A 21,818-nucleotide genomic window follows, 5' to 3' on the forward strand; every position below is an offset into this window, starting at 1 on the left:
TGACACAGTTCATACATTTTGAATTATACAACTACTTTAGAATATTATTTTCCATGTATAATTCTGAATAATAAATTCAAAATCATATACAGGTGATTTCAGAGATTTTTGACATGGAGCATGTTAGATTTGGGATTAGGAAAATGAGAGACACATCATGTGAATGGGACCTGAATACTCTGTTGCAAGAGCTGACAAGAAGTCCTTATAAAGAAAAATACCAAGCAACTATGCATACTAAGTCAAAGATTAGTTTTATATCACATACTTGTAGGTATAAGGAAAATAATAAAAGCATGCACAGAAACATTGTTTATGAAGTAGGAAAAAATTGTACAACTCTTTATAGTTTGCTTATAACAAACACAGTATGTGGCAAATAATCACTTTACAAAAATATATTTTAAAAGCAATAATACCATGATGAATCTAGGAATCTCTGCTGAACACTATGGCTATAGGTTTCTATTTTTTTTTAAAGATTTTATTTATTTATTTGACAGAGAGAGACACAGCGGGAGAGGGAACACAAGCAGGGGGAGTGGGAGAGGGAGAAGCAGGCTTTCCGCTGAGCAGGGAGCCCAATGTGGGGCTCAATCCCAGGAGGCCCTAGGATCATGATCTGAGCTGAAGGCAGATGCTTAACGACTGAACCACTCAGGCACCCCTATAAGTTTCTATTTTTTACTACAGTTGTCTAGAGGAAGTATAAAGTCTTTTTAAGATTGCTAAATTCAAATTCAAATTCTATTCTTTTTTTTTTTTTTTGTAGAGAGAGAGTGCGTGCAAGTACATGCCAGATGGGGGGCAGAGGAGAGGGAGAGAGAATCTCAAGCAGGCTCTACGTCCAGCATGGAGTCTGAGGCAGGGCTCAATCTCATGACCCTGAGATCATGACCTGAGCTGAAATCAAGAGTCAAATGCTTAACCAACTGAGCCACCCAGGCACTGCTCAAATTCCACTATTCTTAAGGTAAGTAAAACCTGTACAAGTAAGGGTCACAAATTCATTTACAAACTCTAGAGAGTTCTTTTTAATTAACTAAACTAAAATTTAATTTAACTAAAAGTATACACTTTACTTAAAATGTATAAATACTACATAGATATACATTCACACACACACACACACACAGATATATTTGCCCCAGTCAAATATGTATCCTATTGTCATTCCTTAACTCTTTAATTTATTGCAGATATCCTCTTCATAATTCATGATGGAAAGTAGTCTTGTGTTATTTAAAGTGATCTCTTAGATTCTGAAGTTGTCCCTAATAATGGTGATGATAATCACGGGGATGAGGATGCTAATAAATGCTAACATTTACATAGTGTTTACTATATGTTGCACTCTGTTCTAGGAGCTTTACATAAATTAACTAATTTAGTCCTCACAAAATTCCAATGAGATAGATACTAGTATTATTTCCACTTTACAAATGAGCAAACTGAAATACAGAGAGGCCACATTGTCTAAGTATGTAAGATACATTTAAGAAAAATTGTTTTGCCTTAATTTGTAGTATTAAAACTAGGTATTCCCTAAATACTTAAGAGTTATGATGTAAACACTCTATAGTATAATCCATGCACTTAGAAATGAAGATAATATAACCTTGCTGACAAGCTGAGCCTCCTCATTATAGTCCGCAGCTCACGCTGAACCCAACGCTCTGGCTTTCACCAACCACAACCCTGGACTGGAGTCATCACTATGGTCATCAAGTCCAAAGGCTCTTTTCTTCTCATCCTCCCCCATCTTTTCACAGCGGGTATACTTCTTTACCAGTAATTTCCTTTTCCAAAATATCCTCCAATGCATCAGTTGGACGGATGATGCCTCCTTTACTGGCTTCTCCCCTCGCTGCCTAAAAGACCTGCTCATGCCTCTGTCCTCTGCCCCTTCGGCAGCCACATCTAACCCAATAGCTGTAATATTTAGCTCTAGGTAGCTCGTCCTTAAATATAAAGTGAGCCCCGAAGTGCCACAGCTAAGTTCTCAAACGCCTGCTAGACATCCCCATATATATTTCCCTTGGCATCCCCTTATCATGCAGGTTAAGTTCCTCATCCTTCCTACAACCAGACTGGATCTCCAGACTCCCATTTCCCTCGACAGCACCCTATTTCCATGCATGAAACCTCTGCAAGATACAGCTCTAAGCTCCCTTCCTGCCAGTCTTCAACATCTCTTCTAGCTTCTAGAACAGGGACCCATGCTTTCCAGAAAGCACACTCCATGCTCATTCTCCATCTATGGAATCCTACTCCAGTTTCAATTCATGCACAAAGTCTTGGTGACTTCTACTCAGATGTGTTTTCTCCACCTTTAGAATCTTGTAATACTTACATTTCAGTTTCCATATGGTGCTTCTCATGTTTGACATTCTTACGTTGGACCACATGAAATAGCAATTTCATAGTTTTATGCCATATGGTTCAACCTAATACTTCTGTTGCTTTTAGGGCCCCTAAATAAAGAGTCACCACAAAAGCAGGAATGAATTTCGCCTTTCTTTGTGAGCCCCTGGGAAGCCCAGAACATTGGAAGTGTGTGTCAAAAGAAAAAGAATCTAAATCAATATATATCTTACACATACATGTTTGTCAAATGAATCCTCTATAGCAATTAGTTTAACCTATCAGCTTGAACAGTAAAGGTGAAGAGCTTTAGAACCTGAAACTTCAAAACTCCTGGTAACATAAAATATTTTGGTTCAAGGAGCTGTTTTAAAATCATTTATTTGTGAAGGGAACATTCTTGGATTTAGAGGTTGGCAGGTACAGTAAGAAGCTTTTTAGTTGACTGAAATAAAAAAAAAAAAAGCGAAACACTTTTTAGCACAGGCACTTCCCTTATAAAAACAAACTGCCTAAAAGCAAAGCACAGCAGTTTGTGCTCAATCAGCACGTGCCTCCAGCCATCAGCAAAGACACGGTGGAGCAGGAGGGGGATGATTTGCATTTCTACAGCTTCTTTGTATACCCAAATTTCGAAAGCATTTCGCGATGTAGCAGTAAATATCAACAGAGGACAATGATAGGATGTCAATACCAGAAGGGGTTTCCATGTAGCCCGACCCAGCAGCCCCGCTGTGCACAGCAGCAGCCCCCACAAAGCCATAAACAGGAGTGCAGTTAATCGGCACTGGTTAAGGAAGGGGGAACGCGTGTTTGAGGGGTCCCTCAGCATCACCTGTTCCACCCACAGAAAGCATTCCGTCTTTCACGCTTTCACAAAGAAGGACTTCAATCCCCGTTCAACAGTATTTGCTGACCTCCCCCAACAAATGACAGGTCTCCACCTCCAGGTGAGGGCGCTGTGCATCACTTCCTTCACCAGTTCTCCCCTTCTTGCTACAGAAATCACCCTTGGCAGTGAAACACCCAGATGAAAGGCTAGGACGCTTGGATAGCCTTAGGAGCAGTGTGGTGCTATAGGAGAGGACAGGCGCTGCTCACTCTCTGACATTTCGGGGGCCTGTCCTAAGGACAATTTTACTGAGGCGTGGCGAAAATAAGCACAAAGGTGGACTTTTGCTACGCTTCCGTTTTCCCTGGCTACCGGCACAGAAACTGGGGTTTGGATGGTCTGTTGTGGACGGGCCCTGAGCCGGCGACCTTCTCGAGCGAGCCCCGGAGGCAGGCTTGCGACTATCCTCCAGGGGTCACAATTGGGTTACAAATTCCTCACAGCACAGTGACTGAGCAGCCTGATTTGGAACCATTTATTCGAATCCTTCTTCATTAAGATTCAAATGGAATAAGTAAGGTAGAAATTGAACAGACACAGAAATTGTGCCTTGCTGCTCCTGTAGTCAGTAAACATTTATTCACTAAGCCCAGTCTGTGTGTTCTCTCTCTCTCTCTCTCTCTCTCTCTGTCTCTCTCTCTCTCTCCCTCACAGTTGTTCTTCCAGTCCTTCCTGCTTGCTGTTTTAATGCATAATTAAGAAGGTCAGAATTAATGAAGTGGTGTGGAATAAAGTTCAAGGAATCCCCAGGCACTATTTATTCTATTAGATCTCAGGCATGAATGTCAGCCTGGCTGAGTAAGCAGCATAAGCAATGCGGCTGGCTGCATCCCAGGAACAATCCACCGAGGGAGACTCACCTGCACTGTCAAGTCATTCCGAAGCTCCTTCCCAGCGAAAATCACACGCAACTGGTCAGCTGGAACCCCCTGTCGCTTAGCAACCACCTCCTTTAGCTGGAAGATGCTGGTATTGGAATCGACCTCCACTGGGAAACCATGGCTGGAGTTGAACCTGACAAACACTGACCAAGACATTGGGAGAGAGGGGAGAAAAGTGAGTATTACTCAAAGCTCTGACAGGGCAATAGCAACACTTCTGAACCAAGTTACCACTCGCCCACCATTCAATGAATGACATACATTTTCTTTCACTTATAACATAAAACTGAATGCAATGGAGCAACGTTTGAAGAAAAACGGAGTTTCCCTGTGGGATTTCCTTTTCATACATTAGGCAGTGACCCTCAAACACAATCGCATGCTCCCTTTGACACCTGTCCTGGGAAACAAAGGGCTCAGGCAGAATACTTGGTAGATTGGAACTGTGAGAATCCAAGGAGTTTATGGAAGAGATTCAGCTCCAGCAGCTTGTATGAATGCCCACTCCCTCCATGGTGCCCCTCTTCATAAATATCGGAGGCGTTATGTTTGCACTCACGGTAGAGCGATAGAAACCATTCAAGCTGCATTACCGACTAGAGTGAAGACCCACCCGAGCCCTGGACATTGGGTGACCCTGCCAAAAGGCTCCACTAGATCTTATGGTGATACTTATTTGCCCTTTCTTTTGAAACTACGGACACCATCTTTCTTATTGGAGACGCTACCCCCCTCACAACCAAGGCTGGGAGCTGCCGTCTCTGCAGCCTTCTCAACATGGCCGACTGCCATTCTAACTTGTCAATGTCGCCCACACAGGTCCTTTCCTGCCCATGCTTTCTGTCATTACTTCAGTCAATCTTTTCTAGATTCTTGCACTAGCCTCCCAACTGGAGTCGTGATACACTCTCTTCACGTCCAAAATGTCCTGCACTGTTCTGCAGAGTCAGCCTTATCAATCCAGAGCTCTGATCATGGCATAGCCCTCGAATCCTTTAAAGTGTCACCGTGTCTGCTGGGGAGAAAAACCCAAGGCCCCTCTCATCTGACACAAACCTATATCCCAGCAGTTTCTCCATCAGTCCCCACATGCGCACTGCTACACTGAATGCTCCCAGAACACTTCTGCACCCATGTCTTCTTCCTCTCTGCCTGTTGAAAGCCTGTTCACCACATGATCTGTCTCAGACGTCCCTCCTCCAAGAGGCCTCTCACTATCAGCCCAGTCAAGACCGAGCCCATCTCTTGAGGGCCTCAGGGGGTTGAGCATGACCATCTTACACCATTTGCCCCATTCTGTTCTGGAGGCAGCAGAGCACAGAGGTTACAAGGACACCCTCCAGAGTGGGAAGGACCCCTGCACCAGTCCCTGTAGGTCCCTTCGCAGCGTAACAGGTGGGGTAAACGTCTTACCCCAATTGCTTTAACTCTCAGTTCCCTAATCGTCACAGTAAATAACCCACAGAGGGTGTTCTGTGATGTGTTAAGTGATATTTATAGTGTTTATAACTATCACATAATTACCTTCAAAAATAATGAATGTTTGTATCTGACTTAACGGGTTTTGGGTATACACTTCTCCTTCTTTAAAAGATTATAAACTCCTTAAGGCGAGCCATTATAGCTTATTTTCTGCTGCATGTCCTTTAAATGTAGCATTATCACGTACTAGTTGTCAATTCGAATATGAGATGGTCCACCAAATAATAATTACAATAAAATAATCATTACAATGCCAGTAATAATCGAACACTATGTGGCAGAAGTTGCACCTTACATGTGCTATTTTTAAGCTTTCCAATGATCCGGTAAGGTCAGTAATACTATCCTTACCTAATAGAATAGTAAATGGAGTCCTAGAGAATTGCAATCACTTTTCTAAGGACATCGGCAGCTTTGTAATGGAATCACAACTCAAATTCAGTTCAATCAAACTCTAAACTCCTTTCCATTTCTACTATAACAGGCTGCCTAAAATATTCCCCAAAGAAAAGTCCACATTCCTTTTCCTTATGATAAAAAAGACAAACAACAACAGCAAACAGGTTTTCCAACATAATTCAGGTATTTCCTATCCAGGTTAGCAGCAGAAAAATGGGATTAAAAAATAAAAGCTCTGATGAAGAGCTAAGAGCAAAGAATAATGAACAATGGTTATAAGACACAATAAAATGAAAATGATACCAAAATGAGAGCAGGCACCACGGATGACACAAGAGCAAAAACCGGACACAGTTTACCCAGCACAGAAACACACTTAGGAAAGGGGTATGGACTGGAAATGATAGAAGTGTTCTAAAAAAAACAAAAAATTTTTTTTGAAAAAAAAATTACAGAGGAATAGATGCTTTTAATAAACTTTTAAGTAGATGTCATGTGACACCACTGAAGTAGAGGAGGAGAAATAAATGTGTATTGGGAGCCCTTGGGGTATATTCCCAGCATCCTCAGGTCAGAGACCATAAGGCAACCCATTCATGAGATAAGATAGACAAGAAGGGGCAAGAAGGGACAAAACGTATGGTCCCAGTTCTACACGTGATTTTCTAGTAGCGTGAACAGATTTGTTTTTAAAGCAGAACGCCATAGACAGGGCTATGGGAAGGAACAGCTGGGGACTACACAAAAGTTACTAAAACTAAAAAAAGGAATCAAAATTCCAGGCTGTACTGAGTTGATGATTTTTCGCCAGGGGTTCCAATTATGGAGATTCCATCTTAAGGACAAGAATTATAAAAATAAGCAAACAAGCCAAACTAAAGGGAAAGAGAGCTACAAAAAACATTCTAGGGAATTCTGTACCACAATTCAAATCATTAGTAGCTAAAGGCCTTTTTCATTCTGTTTAAGTAGAAAAATTAAAGTTTTTTAACTTAAGTTCAATTTGGATAAATCATGTCAACACCTTAGAAATGAATACCTTTGAGAAACAGTTCAGATATACAGTATGGATTGACAATGGAAAAACTGATCAAATGCACAGCAGGTATTAGGCAAACTAAAATATGGTCATGGATAAGAACAAACATTTTCAAGTGACCAGACCATCAATAATCAAGTGCCATTATGTGGAAAATGACCAGTGCTTAGTGGTAGTAGCGTATTTTGTGGTGGGTCTCTACCTTCTTCTGGCACATGTGAGAAATGCGTCATGTCCCATCGGTTCTGGTCCTGTAACTCCAAGATTCCCAAAAGAGAGGAGCAGAGGAATGCACCCAACCCTCTCCCTCTACTACCTCTAGAAAAGTCACAGGAAGTAGAGTATCTTTAGAGCCAGGAAAAGAGAAATTGGAATCCATTGTGCCACTTGTTAATTTTATGACTTAGGACAAACTACCTGGTCACCTTCTCTTAGCTTCCTTATCTGCTGAATGTGCACAACTTTAAATGCCCCATTACAAAAGATTTGTTGTGATTATGGATGCATCAGGAAATTCTGGGAAGAGTCATTTGGTACACATTCTGTACTCTTAGTACAGGGAAAGTTTGTACTCAAAAAAACAGTTCCCTAATTTTAGTCACCTAGAAGAGGTAGTGCTAATTAAAGTAGCACCCATCCTTTATATTGTAACTAAGATATATTAAATGGGATATGGGTAAATGATAAATAAAGTAGCCTATTTTTCTGGTTTCTGCTCTTCTTCATGATGGACAGAAAAATCCCAGGAACAAAGAGACCAGGATAAAGAATTTAGCTTGTCTCCTTTTCTGAGATTTTAATTATAAATTAAAAGTTTGGGAATGTAGTGTTTTAATGACACCTATAATAGAATCAGAAATAGATACTATACCAATTAATATTATCAATAATGTTAATAATGGTAATAAACAACAATAAACACCATAATGCACTGCTAAGAAAAAGATAATGAGACACATCCACTCATTTTGATGCCATTCCTAACCAGTGTTCAGAAGATCCAGATTATAAGAAAGTAACTGAGAAGAAAAAGGGGAAGAAGTCATTGGGTGATGGGTGCTTATGTTTCTCTCAAGGCTATTCTCTTTGCTTGGCCTGACTGGGGGGGTAGAAATACTTGAGTTACAGCTATAGTAGTTTCATATCATGCATCATTCCTAAATCCGTCCAAAGATGATGGTCCTTATAGGATCCAGACTGCCTTGAAAGCAGCCATTCTATTTCCCACACGGAGAGCAGTCATGGAATTTAGGTGGGGTGAGCCACTCTCTCCCTCGAGTCCAGAGTGGACTCTTATTAATCAGCATAACCTCATCCTCCTTGTCACAGCAATAGGCTCAAGGATGGGCACAAACCAGTCAGTGCCTGGCTTTCCCTTAGTCACAGTGATGGATTCCCTGGAGATCTCAGAAGGGGTGATCTAAGGTGGACAAATCAAAGAACAATCCAGATTTGTCAAAGGCTTGGCTTAGATGGCATGGAACATTAAGTGACGCCCAGACATTTCTGTGGGGGAATCAAATAAAAACAGAAGCCAAGATAGATCATTGTCATCAGCATAAAAATAGGCTCAGTGCTTTTGGGGTTAAGACAATTGTTCCTCAAGAAAGAATGCCCTAAGCTCTGCAGGATGTTCATCTCCAGCTGCAGTCTGGTAAACACCAGGAGCACCCCCTGGCAACTGGGTTGATGAGGAAGTACCCCTACGTATCTCTAACTACCCTTTGGGGAGGTAGTTTCTTCTTTACCTTTGAGAAATACCACTAAGAATAGAATCTCCTATTGTAAACAGACAGACAAACCTTGTCCTCATATTCCCCTCCAGGCATTGTCCCACTTCTCTGCACAGAAAACCTTATTGTAGATTTCTTATAGTCCTGCTCTCCACTGATTTACTGTGCATCCACTCTTGAAGACTACTCCTGGTAAAGCAATAAACTCCATATTCCTAATTCAATGGTTCCATTTCTATTCTCATATTAGACCATTCAGAATTATTCAGTAGACTCTTGTTCTTATAACTGCTACTGCACCATCCTGGCTTCTCCCTACAACACAGGACATGCTTTCTTAGCTTCATCTACTGAGTTCTCTTCCTGTGTTGGACTTACTGATTTTAGAGTGCCCAAGGGTCTACTTAGATTCTCTTCTTTTGTATCTGAGTGTTCTCCCAGGGTTGTATTATCCAGGCTGCATGCAACATAATTAATGTGCAATTCAATGTATTTTCATAAGAAATGTTCACTCAACATGATTTTTACTTTATATTCTTCTTTTAAAATCCAACTCTCCCACAACCTCAGCCCATGCCCAGAACAATGTGAGTCCATGGAGTTATCTACTTCTTAGGACCAATTCCTACATTTCTCATGCTATAAAGCTATATAAAGTTTCATGTGGAGTTTAATGCAGATATAACAAGTATGACAACTACAGCATAAAGAATGGGGAAATGGATACGGACCTATTAGGTTGTAAGCCTTCTACATTTTGGGAGTAAAGTGGTGTAATATCAACAATAAACAGATCGTAAAAAATTTAGAATATACATTATAATTCTTAGAGTAAAAATCAAAGTGAATAAAAATGTTGAGTTAAAAAGTACATAAAAATTACAATGGTATTCTAAAAAATACTGCATCTCCAGAAAGGCAGGAAAAGAGAAACAGAGGAATAAAAACAGAGGAACAAATAGAAAAAATAAAATGAAATGGCAGAACCAAATTCAACCATATCAATAATTACATTAAGTTTTAATGGAATAAACACTCCAATTAAAAGGCAGAGACTTGGGGCGTCTGGGTGGCTCAGTTGTTAAGCATTTGCCTTTGGCTCAGGTCATGATCCCAGAGTTCTGGGATCGAGCCCTGCATAGGGCTCCCTGCTCAGCGGGGAGTCTGCTTCTTCCTCGCCCTCTGCCCCTCCCTCCATTTGTGCTTTCTCTCTCACTTGCTCTCTCTCAAATAAATATTTTTTTTAAAAAAGGCAAAGACTCAGAATGGATAGAACAAAGTAGCTCCAAATATACACAGTCTACAAAAGCTCCATTTTCAATAGAAAGATACAAATAGTTTGAAAGTAAATCAACAACAACAACAAAAAAAAAAGCTAAGCAAAATAATTATAAGAAGGCAGGAATGGCAATATTAATATCACATAGATTCAAAGACAAAATTATTATGAAAACTAAAGATGTATCAGACTATGTTGTGATCACCTGAGACAGAAAGAAGGCCAAAAATCACACTCTGTGCTCGCCTATTCCTTCCCATCTTTGAATGGGGAGAGGTGACATGTACCTCATTTAACCAGACTTGGAGTGTGCAGGTCTCCCTCTGCTCCCAGACTCCAAGGATAGACAGACAGGAGGGTGAGCCCTTCCTACCCTTCTGAGTGGGTGCGAGACCAGGAGGCTGATCCAATAGCAACTGAAAAAGATGTCACACACGGCCTTGAGGCAACCACTATGACTCTTTGACAAAGGAGTACCCACTGGATTTCTTATTGGTCCTCTCTCTCTCTCTCTCTTCCCCCTGCCACACAGTTTTCTTCATTGATTAGTTATACCATTTTCTTCTTTAATTATTTAGCAGAAGTCATGGTATGGGAGGTGGAGAATTGGAGGTAGGAAAAACGCAATTAAGAATCTGTATAACAAGGTGCGTGTCTTATGGCTAAGACCATGGACCATGGAACCACCCGCCAGGATTCAAAGCCTAGCTCTGACCCTAACTAACTGTGTAACCAAGTCAATAGTTTCTGAACTTCAATTTGTTCTCTATAACATAAGAGATAATAACAGTGCCTGCCTCATAAATTTGTTGTAAGAATTAAATGAACTGATATATGGAATGTAGAAAAGAGCCTAGTATACTATAAGTCTCAACAATTATTAGCTCTTACCTAAGGCCCAATATATGGCTTAAAATTGTGGTTACTATGTCAATTGGATGATATTAATATTTTGGGTTATCAAAAAATCTACCTTTTATTCTCTTTCAGTAAGAAAGTTTTTTCAGATAGAGTTCTATTTCACTATGCTTTGTGGTACACTGTAATTTATCTAAAGTGACTTTAGGATACAGATGATATCTTCTGTTTAGACAGCACTCTCAGTTTTCAAAATGCTTTTACAGACATTATCCCTGTTAATCTTCACAATAGCTCTGAAAGATAATTGGGGCAGCATTTACTATTCCTACTTTTAAAATGAATAGATACCTGGCTTTATGATACCAGGTAATTTAAAAATACATCTTAAATTCCTTCCTTTTATTTTTTTAAATTTTTTTTATTTTTATTTTTATTCTAGTTAACATACAGTATTAAATGGGTTTCAGGTGTACAATATAGTGATTCAACATTTCCATACATCACCTGCTGCTCATAAGGACAAGTGCACTCCTTATTACTCATAAATATTGCATTGGCAAAGCTGTATTGAAATTAATATTTTAATTTTCCCAACATTTTGTAAATTTATCAGACTGAACAAAATACCTGTAAATGAAAGAATGACATTTAAATTAATGAGTTAAAAAAATCTTCGTATAATCTATTTGATACTCTTCCCAGAAACTGAAAAAGTGAGTAACTACATGATTCTCATCCCAGTAAGTACGTAATTGCAAAATTCTTTGCTTTCAACAAAATTAAAGATGGACTCAGTTGGGTCATAAACTGATAAATCACTGAAATAATTGTAATAAAGAGTTACTAAGTATTTTTCTCATATTATAATTTTGAATGAATTAAAAAATGAAGTAATATTTTTATAATAAAATTCCTTCTATTCCCATATGCTTATTAGAACAACTATAAAAATAAAAAGAATGATGCTGAACCTACTTCATCCTAGCAATAAGTAAAATTCATGCACACATACATGTTATGAGTTAGAAAAATAACCCAATCCACCTAATTAAGAGATGCATTTCCAATATAATTTTGTTTAATAATTACTTGTCAAAAACAGCAAGAAATTATTAATCCAAATATATACTTATACCATTTATAATGTTTATACTGAAAAAATAGTATGATATCACAATCCAGTAGAAATTGCTAACATCAAGGCTTTATGATACCAGGTAATTTAAAAATACATCTTAAATTCCTTCCTTTTATTTTTTTAAATTTTTTTTAATTTTTATTTTTATTCCAGTTAGTTAACATACAGTATTAAATGGGTTTCAGGTGTACAATATAGTGATTCAACATTTCCATACATCACCTGCTGCTCATAAGGACAAGTGCACTCCTTAAGCCCCATCACCTATTTCCCCTTCCCTCCACTTCCTTTCCCTCTGGTAACCATCAGTTTGTTCTCTATAGTTAACAGGCTGTGTCTCAGTTTGTCTCTCTCTTTTTCTCCCCTATGCTCATTAGTTTTCTTTCCTAAATCCCACATACAATTACGATCACATGGTTATTTGTCTTTCTTGGACTTATTTCACTTAGCATTATACTCTCTAGTTCCATCCATGTCCTTGCAAATGGCAAGATTTCACTCTTTGTTATGGCTGAATAATATTCCATTATATATAATACATGCCACATCTACTTTATCCATTCATCAATCCATGGACATTTGATATCTTCCTTCCATATCGTGGCTATTGTAAATAATGCTGCTATAAACATAGGGGTATAGGTAACCCTTTAAATTAGTGTTTTTGCAGTCTTTGGGTAAATACCCAGTAGTGAAATCCCTGGATTGCAAAGTAGTTCTATTTTTAACGTTTTAGGGAAACTCTATACTGTTTTCCATAGTGGCTGCACCAGTTTGCATTCTCCCCAACAGAGCAAGAGAGCTCCTTTTCACAAGCACATCCTTGCCAATACCTGTTGTTTCTTGTGTTGTTGATTTTAGCCATTCTCACAGGTGTGACATGATACTGCATTGTAGTTTTGATTTGCATTTCCCTGATGGCACGTGATGATGAGCATCTTTTCATTTGTCTGTTAGTCATCTGGATGTCTTTTCTGGAAAAATGTCTGTTCATGTCTTCTGCCCATTTTTTAGTTGGATTATTTGTGTTTGGGTGTTGAGTTTTATAAGTTCTTCACATATTTTGTATACTAACCCTTCACTGGATATGTCATTTGCAAGTATCTTCTCCCATTCTGTAAACTGCCATTTAGTTGTGTTCACTGTTTTCCTTTGCTGTGCAGAAGCTGTTTATTTTGATGAAGTCCCAATACTTCATTTTTGCTTTTGTTTCCCTTGCCTCAGACATATCTAGTAAGAAGTTGTATGGCCAGTGTCAAAGAAGTTATTGCCTGTGTTCTCTTCTAGGATTTTTATGGTTTCATGTCTCACAATTAGGTCTTTCATGCATTTTGAATTAATTTTTGTGTATGGTGTAAGAAAGTGGTCCAGTTTCACTCTTCTGCATGTGGCTGTCCAGCTTTCCCAACACCATTTGTTGAAGAGACTGTCTTCTTTCCACTGGATATTCTTTCCTGATTTGTTGAATATTAATTGACCATAGGATCTTGTTTTTTTTATTGTTGTTGTTTTTATTTTTTATCCATTCTGTCAATACTATGTCTTTGACTGGAGCATTTAATCCATTTACATTCAAAGTAATTATTGATGGATACATATTTATTGTCATTTTATTACTTGTTTTGTGGTTTTTTTCTGAAGACTTTATCTGATCCTTTCTTGCCTTTCTCTCTTTCATGGTTTGCTGGGGTTTTTTGAGTGATATATTTGGATTTCTTTCTCTTTATTTTTTTTTAATGGTTTTTGAAATTCAGCTCTTCTTGCTTTCCAATCCAACTGCTATGGAGATTCATTTTTCCTGCGTGCTTTCCTCTGTGATAGTCTGTCTCTTGTCCTTCTCTGCGACCGCAGCTCCCTCTCCACCATAGCAGCCATGATCCATTTCTCTCCCAAACCACATCTCCGCACTTCCTATCTCTTCAGTGTGGACTCTTCTCTACCTTTAGTTGTGGAATTTGTCCTGCCAGTCTTCAGGTCACTTTCTGGGACATTTAGGATGATTTGATAGTTATGTATTGTATTCATGGGATGAGGTGAGCCTACTCTGCTGCCATCTTCCCTGGTCTCTCTCTTAAATTTCAATTTTTTGTACATGTTTTTCTTGCAGATATGTATTTCAGGTGATGCATAAATATTTTTAAGTCCATTTTTGTTATTTATGGTAGTTATGTTACAGAAAATTACCACAAACACCAAATTCACAAAAACTGAGCCATTTTGTTCCCAGAATAAATACAAAGTTGGGTTCCTGTGAACCTCTGGTCACAACACTTTCATGAACCGATCAATATATAACCTTGTTTTATGTGTCTGTTTAAAGATATCTTATTTAATATATGTAGTTGATCTATTAACACTTATAGCAAACAGCAATCCAAACTCATGCTTGAACAAAGCTGCACATGTATTTTCCCCATTAGGCACATCACAGCCTTCTTGTGCTTAGGAATATTAGCCCGCCCTTTAGCACTACACTTGGTGATCATTTAAAACAATCAAATCACCAACAAAATACACAAAAATGCAGAAACATGGCACTTAATAGAGCACAATAAGGACATCTGTTTACAGTATGAGAGTTGAAACAAGAAAGCAGAGAGGCGCCTTCCTCAGCCCCAGCTGGGAATCTGCCCATGGAGTGTCTCAAATTTCTCACAAGTCTATGCATGTCTGTAAATGACCAGAAGTGCCACAAATATTGATTTTGGGCTTACAAATATATTGTAATGTGTAGAAAAATTAAATACAGAATCCATGCCTAAGAAGGACTGACTTTATTACATTAAGATCAAGTTCTGGGGGGAAATGAAATAGGAAACAAGTCTGAAAAAATATATATGTAAAATTTCTGACTATTAAAAATATGCTTCCTCATGTATTATTAAAATGATGATAGTAAAGAACAAATCATTATAGTTTTAATATACTACTAGACACATTAAAAATGCAACTGTTGTATCATTTAAACCTCAATATTAATAATATGACAATACTGCAACTATTTAAATCTAATAAAATTTTTATATCAACTTAAAAATGTGCAAGAAGGTACATGGTTTTTCAAAATAAATATTTTTATGCTATATATGAGCAAAAGAATTTGAATATTATTAACTCCAATATAAACGGAGGCTAAAGTCACAATGAAACCAATTAATACAAAGAAATCAAAACTACACAAACTACGAAATGAATGTCATCTTGATTTAGAGTCAATTGTGAAACTAAACAGACTTTTAGTGCTTCAGACACAAACTCTAGAGATCACACCATCCTGAGGTTCAAGGGTTTGTTTCTTTGCTTGCTTAACTGCAGGTGAAATATGTACCTCACATAATTTTTTTGTTCTTTTGTATAGAAACAATTTCAAACAATTTTGCATGTCTCAGTTGCCTCAATCAAAAAGAGGTTTATAAGCATATCTAAAAAACAAAGGAACAACAACAACAAAAACAGTTCCTCAGATAGAAGTACCATTTTAAGGAAAAGCTGTTATTATATAAATATATTCTGATGTTAAGTATTAACAATTTATATCTTTCTCTCCCAGAGATGGGACAGTTTGTTAGATGTGTAAATAAAATGAATTAGCCTTGGTTGGGTTTTTGCTTTGTTTTGTTTTTTGTTTTTTTGGTTTTTGGGGGGGACAACTTATAGAATATACCTCTAATTTTTTTTCCTATAAATTTTCCATGTGATACTAAGGTAAATTTATTTTTCACTAGTTCTTAAGTTCAAGAAAATGAATATAATTAAATTTTTGTATTGAGTAAAGAAAGGAAGAAGTAAATGTTTTCACTGTAATCTAACATCAAATGTTGATTCGTGCATTAAAAATATTTAAGCTGATATATTCCAAAGCCGGCACCATACTGATGTTGAGTTATATACAAGAAACATCTGGAAGAGCCTGGCACACAAACACTCACTAAATGACAACAGTAATATTAGTACAAGAAATCCACATCCTGATATTTTCTATTGACTTGGCATAAATCATAATTAATGGTTAAAAAAAAAAGGGTCAGTCAACAAACTGAAGTCTTTGTCCCATAGACCTAAACTTACACTAGAATTTTACCCCTAAAATTTAAATACAAAACTCCATTTTCAAATGTATTTGCTAACTTTCCAGAGAAAATTTAAACCAGTGGCACATACCACAGAGTATATATCCAAATGCAGAGGCTCTCAAACCAGACATACGGGTGAAATCTCTTCTCTACTTTCTTTTTTTTTTTAAGATTTTATTTATTTATTTGACAGAGAGAGACGCAGCGAGAGAGGGAACACAAGCAGGGGGAGTGGGAGAGGGAGAAGCAGGCTCCCCGCCAAGCAGGGAGCCCGATGCGGGGCTCGATCCCAGGATCCTGGGATCCTTGACCTGAGCCGAAGGCAGACGCTTAACGACTGAGCCACCCATGCACCCTCTGCTCTACTTTCTTGATGTGCTACTTAACCTTCCTATACTTTAATATCATCAAAAGTAAGAATAATATTCATACCCCCCCATCTTACAGGGTCATTACAATTAGGATTAGATGGCTAACTACATGTAAAATTCTTAGACTGATGGACAGTATATTGCAAGCACTGAGTAAATGTTAACAGTTATTATTAACAATAAAAATTAACCATATTTTCCAAAATAAATTGGAAAAAGAACTCTCTGACAGTCATCAAAAGTATCTTACATTCTTAAGCTCCACTTGGAAATATTTGTTAAAATCTTTCTTTTTTTTAAGATTTTATTTATTTATTTGACAGAGAGAGAGAGAACACAAGCAGGGGGAGCGGCAGGTAGAGGGAGAAGCAGGCTCCCCGCTGAGCAGGGAGCCCAATGCGGGGCTCAATCCCAGGACCCTGGGATCATGACCTGAGCCAAAGGCAGACGCTTAACCGACTGAGCCACCCAGGTGCCCCTTAAAATCTCTTAAAACCTCTACAGATGTGGGGAAATTTGCAGTCTCATACATTGCTGGTGCAAATGTAAAATGGTGCAGCCACTTTGGAAAATAGTTTGGCAGTTTTTTAAACAATTAAACACAAAGTTACCACATGACCTAGAAATTCTACTCCTAGGTATATACCCAAGAGAAATGCAAACATATGTCCATGTTAAAACCAGTGCATGAATGTTCATATCAGCCTAACTATTAATAGCCAAAAGGTGGCTTGATAGATATATGCATACATGTGATATCTACATACAATGAAATATTTTGTGGTAATTAAAAAGGGATGAAGTACTGATTCACACTACAGTGTGAATGAAACAAATGTTAAGTAAAAGAAGCCAGTTACAAAAGACAACAAATTGCATTATTCCATTCACATTAAGTGTCCAGAATAGGCAAATCTATAGACACAGAAAGTATATTAGTGATCAGCGAGGGTGGCGGTGGTTAAGTGTTCGGAGAGAAATGTGAGTTACTGCGAAAGGGCAGGGAGTCTCTTTTGGGGGGTGATAAAAATCTTCTAAAATTGATTGTGGTGATGGTTACACAAGTCTGTGGATATACTAAAAACCACTGAATTAAATGGGTGAATTTTATAGTACCTGAATACTGTAAGCTGTCTCCCCCAACACCTTTCAAAAAATCTCTATATCCACCATTTACTAAAGTACTTGGCAAAGACAGTTACTTAATACTTCTGAAATAAGCAAATAAATGAATGTCTGTGCATTTTATTTTCAATGGCTTTCTTTACTATTTTTATCCATTATAGAAGCCTGGAATTATGGGAAGAAACTTAAGAAATTTGTAAACATCCCTTTTGCATTTAGTTGTTTGTTTTTAGACTGTGGTCAAGTTTTGTGGTTAAATATCCCACAGTTGCTGTACCTAGAAGTGTTTTAAGGACCCAGAATAGTGGTAATGTGTGGAAAAAAAAAAAAGGAGACATATATTTCAACATTTAATATAGAAAATCTAATTTGCTCAAATTACTCATACTGTTCTAATTTCCATATGCTCTAAAGTAAGTATGAATAAGATTTAGACCAAACTGCTAGTGACATTAAAATTCATTCATTCATACTTTCAACAAATATTTACTGAATAAGTAACTATGTGCTAGGCACAGTGCTAGAAACTGATGTTACAAAAATGACTAACACAGCCTGGGGCAAAGATGTTAAAACAGAATTCTGCATTACAAGGTGATATGTTATATTAGGGTTTGTATCATGCGCAATCTACTGAATACTCTGAGAACAGAGAAGAGGGAGTGGCTAGAGGCTGGAGGCGTTTACAAATATTTCAGATACAGGGGCGCCTGGGTGGCTCAGAGGGTTCAGCGCCTGCCTTCGGCTCAGGTCACGATCCCAGAATCCTGGGATCGAGCCCCGCATTGGGCTCCGTGCTCAGCGGGAAGCCTGCTTCTCCCTCTCCCTCTGCCTTCCTGCCTACTTGTAATCTCTCTCTCTCTCTCTGTCAAATAAATAAATAAATAGGGGCGCCTGGGTGGCTCAGCTGGTTAAGCGACTGCCTTCGGCTCAGGTCATGATCCTGGAGTCCCTGGATCGAGTCCCACATCGGGCTCCCTGCTCAGCGGGGAGCCTGCTTCTCCCTCTGACCCTCCCCCCTCTCATGTGCTCTCTCTCATTCTCTCTCTCTCAAATAAATAAATAAAATCTTAAAAATAAATAAATAAAAATAAATAAATAAATATCTTTAAAAAAAACAAATATTTCAGACATAAAGGAAAATTTATGAAAAGGTACAGAAAAATAAGTGAGGGATTTCCAGGTGACGATTTTTTTTTTTTTTGCAATAAATAAAAGTCACAGTTTAATAATTACTCTTTTAGGAAAAAAACAAGATGCTTTCATTAGTCACAAGGATACCACTACTACAGGATGATATATTTGGAGTAATGAGCAGATAGCAGTAGGAGTCTCAAATAATTTTGAGAACTCTGGAGTTATTCCTTGGAAGTTATAACAGGCTGTTTTTTATTGCACAAAAGGACAAAGTACATAGCTCATCTTTCACTATTCAGACAACATGTCAACTAAGCAAAAATATCCTGGATATCACACATTTCAAAAGAAAAATGTCAAAATATCTACATGTTTATATTCTGAATTGTATGATATTCTGAAACTTGTTTCATGATTATGAACTGCACACCTGAGGCCAACATTTGGTTTACAAATGTGTACTGTTAATTAAATTGGGCACCAAATGTATGATTGTACATGGTTTCTCACAAAAGTATCTCTAGTTCAACTATGTACACTGATGTAATTATCACAAACATTAGGCCAGTTTCATTGCAACTTGACTTTTTTTTGCCATACCATATCGTATTTATTAAATGATCCAAATTTTAACTGCACTTTTAACACTGGAAGCCAAACATATATTGCAGAAATCTAAGGTCATCTATAAAGTTCAGGAGACTTTCTGGAATGGTAAAATGAATATAAACTTTAATGAAAATGTCAATTTTAATCTAAGCAATCACAGTAAAAAAATGAAATGGTTAAGGATAGCACATTTTGAAAGTTGAAAAAAAAAGGAAAACAGAAAATATTGCTTTTTTTGGTGTGATGTTGACATTGGAATAGCCGTATAAAGTTGGTTGCATGTTAATTTTTTTTTCCTTCTTTCTTCTTTTTTTTTTTTTTTAATTAAAAAAGCAAGTGATGTGATGAGCACTGGGTGTTATAGGCAGCTAATGAATCATTGAACATTATGTCAAAAATTAATGATGTACTATAGATTGGCTAATTGAATTTCAATTAAAAAAGGAACATAACATAATAAAAAAAAAGGAACATATAATACTATAATATTCAAAACCAGGTGAAGCAACTGGTTTTGAATACAACTTGACTTTTATGACAAACCTGTGTGTGTGTGTGTATCTGGACACACACACACACAAACACACACACAGCCTCCTCTAATATAAGCTTTAAAGGTTAAGAAGCTAATGTGTCTCCTGCCTTCATCATACACTGTTCTGGAGGTTCATCTGTAACAACAACTCTGCTCTGATAGATGGTGCAGTTAATTCCCAGATTTTAAGACTGAATGAAAATAGCTTAGGTCCATCATATAATTTTAAGGCTAAACACCTAAAGTTCAAGATCAGGAGTCAAATAAAAACTCTTTATTTAGTCTGGTAAGTTTAAGACTATCTTTGAACATGTTAGTACTTGCTTTGATACAGTCTTTAAGAGTTTGTATTAAATCACTTATCTCCATTATAAATTGCTCCTAACCTATTTCAAATGACTGCTCTTCAGGAAAATACAACAAACATTATGGTAAGGATTATTCGAAAAGGTTTTCTGTTAAATCATTGTAATTTTAACATTGTACAATAAAAAAAAGAATTTAACTCAAATATTTCCGTTCGGAGATCATTTTCCACTGGATCTTCAGTGTTTCTGCAATCTTGCCTCACTACCCTCTGAGCTGGACTATCTTTTCATGGACATTTGTAACGTAAACATCCGTGGAAGACACAGAGAGTATCTCTTTCTGGAGCAAAGAGTAGGTATGTGTACTGTGTGATCTGAGTTTCCTCAACTCTGGGTCTGGTCCTTGAACTCCACCCACTGTGCTGTGGGGACGGGACCTGGGGGACGCTGGTAATGTGGTTACTACTGTTGCTGTGAGCAATCATCTTTTTCCCCGACTCGGAGTCTCACGTCTTCTACCAGCTTCCATGAAACTGTGGCACCCTAATTTGAGAGCTTTCAAGGAGGGTGAAATCTTCCAGCCCTCAGCTCTCAACACTGCCTATCATTCCCTTGTCTTAGGCATTATGTTCTTGCTCTCTGGAGTGTTCTTCATTTTTATTTTTTGGCACTCCATAAAGCACATTTAGAAAATAAAATAAAAATAAATTCTGGGCTGAAATTAAATACAACTCTTTATTTTAATCTAGGACTTACCTACCTTTTTTGAGATGCGAACATGAGGTAATGTTTAAGCTTTGAAAATGTTTCTGTTGACAAGTACTTTGAACAGAAAAGATTTTAACAATCCTGGTGTCGTACATGCCAACTTAGAAAAATGAAATCATTGTTTGCCTTTTCACTTTGAACACCTGCTAATATTAATTCAGAAGGTTGCTACTTGTTTTTTCACTTTAAATCTTTCTAATCCAGATTGAATGTATCTCTGTAAATGGGAATCAGGGACCCAATATTATATGCATATATTTATACACTGAATAGCTAAATAAAAACAAAACAAAAAAAACCCTAAAAGTTACAAAAAATCTGCAAATCAGTAGGAGTGAAATGACAAATGACTTCATTCACCTGTTCCAGGATTTTAATCATTTATCATAAAATGTGTATGTTCTTAAGGAAAAACTCAACTTTTGATTTTAAAAATATAGACATTTGCCCCAAATAATATAGCACTCAGGCGTCTAAGCACAGAAAACTTCAAAGTCACAAATTAGAAATTTATGTACAAATGAGTGTTATAAAAGTTCCCCCCAACCCTTCTTAATAAATGTTAACATCTTTGTGGCTCCAGTAAACACAATGAGGAAATCAAAAGGTGAGTCTTTGAGCCGATGTTCTCACAGCTGCTTCTGTGTGCTGAGGCATGCAGGGGCCCGCACATTGACCACAGTTCTCCATCTGTGTGATATGCCCATATTCTGTGTACTCTCACCCCCATCGGGAGGATGCTTGCCTAAACACTCCCAGAGCTTGTGAAAATCCTCCCCAAAGATTACTGTATCATAGGGTTCTCTGCATATTAAGCGATCTTC

At 37.7% G+C, this 21,818-nt stretch overlaps 1 protein-coding gene across 3 annotated transcripts in view; it reads right to left on the bottom strand.

Annotated features, from left to right (window-relative positions):
• Positions 1-21,818, bottom strand: part of LOC118001822 (E3 ubiquitin-protein ligase parkin) — a 1,265,989-nt gene that overhangs the window by 1,008,235 nt on the left and 235,936 nt on the right. For all 3 annotated transcript variants that reach the window (XM_034991967.1, XM_034991965.1, XM_034991964.1), the window contains exon 2: positions 4,117-4,280. In XM_034991967.1, coding sequence (XP_034847858.1) covers positions 4,117-4,280 — 164 coding nt within the window. The remainder of the gene's footprint in view (positions 1-4,116; positions 4,281-21,818) is intronic.

This window comes from Mirounga leonina, unplaced genomic scaffold (genome assembly GCF_011800145.1).
Source record: "Mirounga leonina isolate KUSES-001 unplaced genomic scaffold, KU_Mleo_1.0 Mir_54, whole genome shotgun sequence".
Taxonomy (NCBI): Eukaryota; Metazoa; Chordata; class Mammalia; order Carnivora; family Phocidae; genus Mirounga; species Mirounga leonina.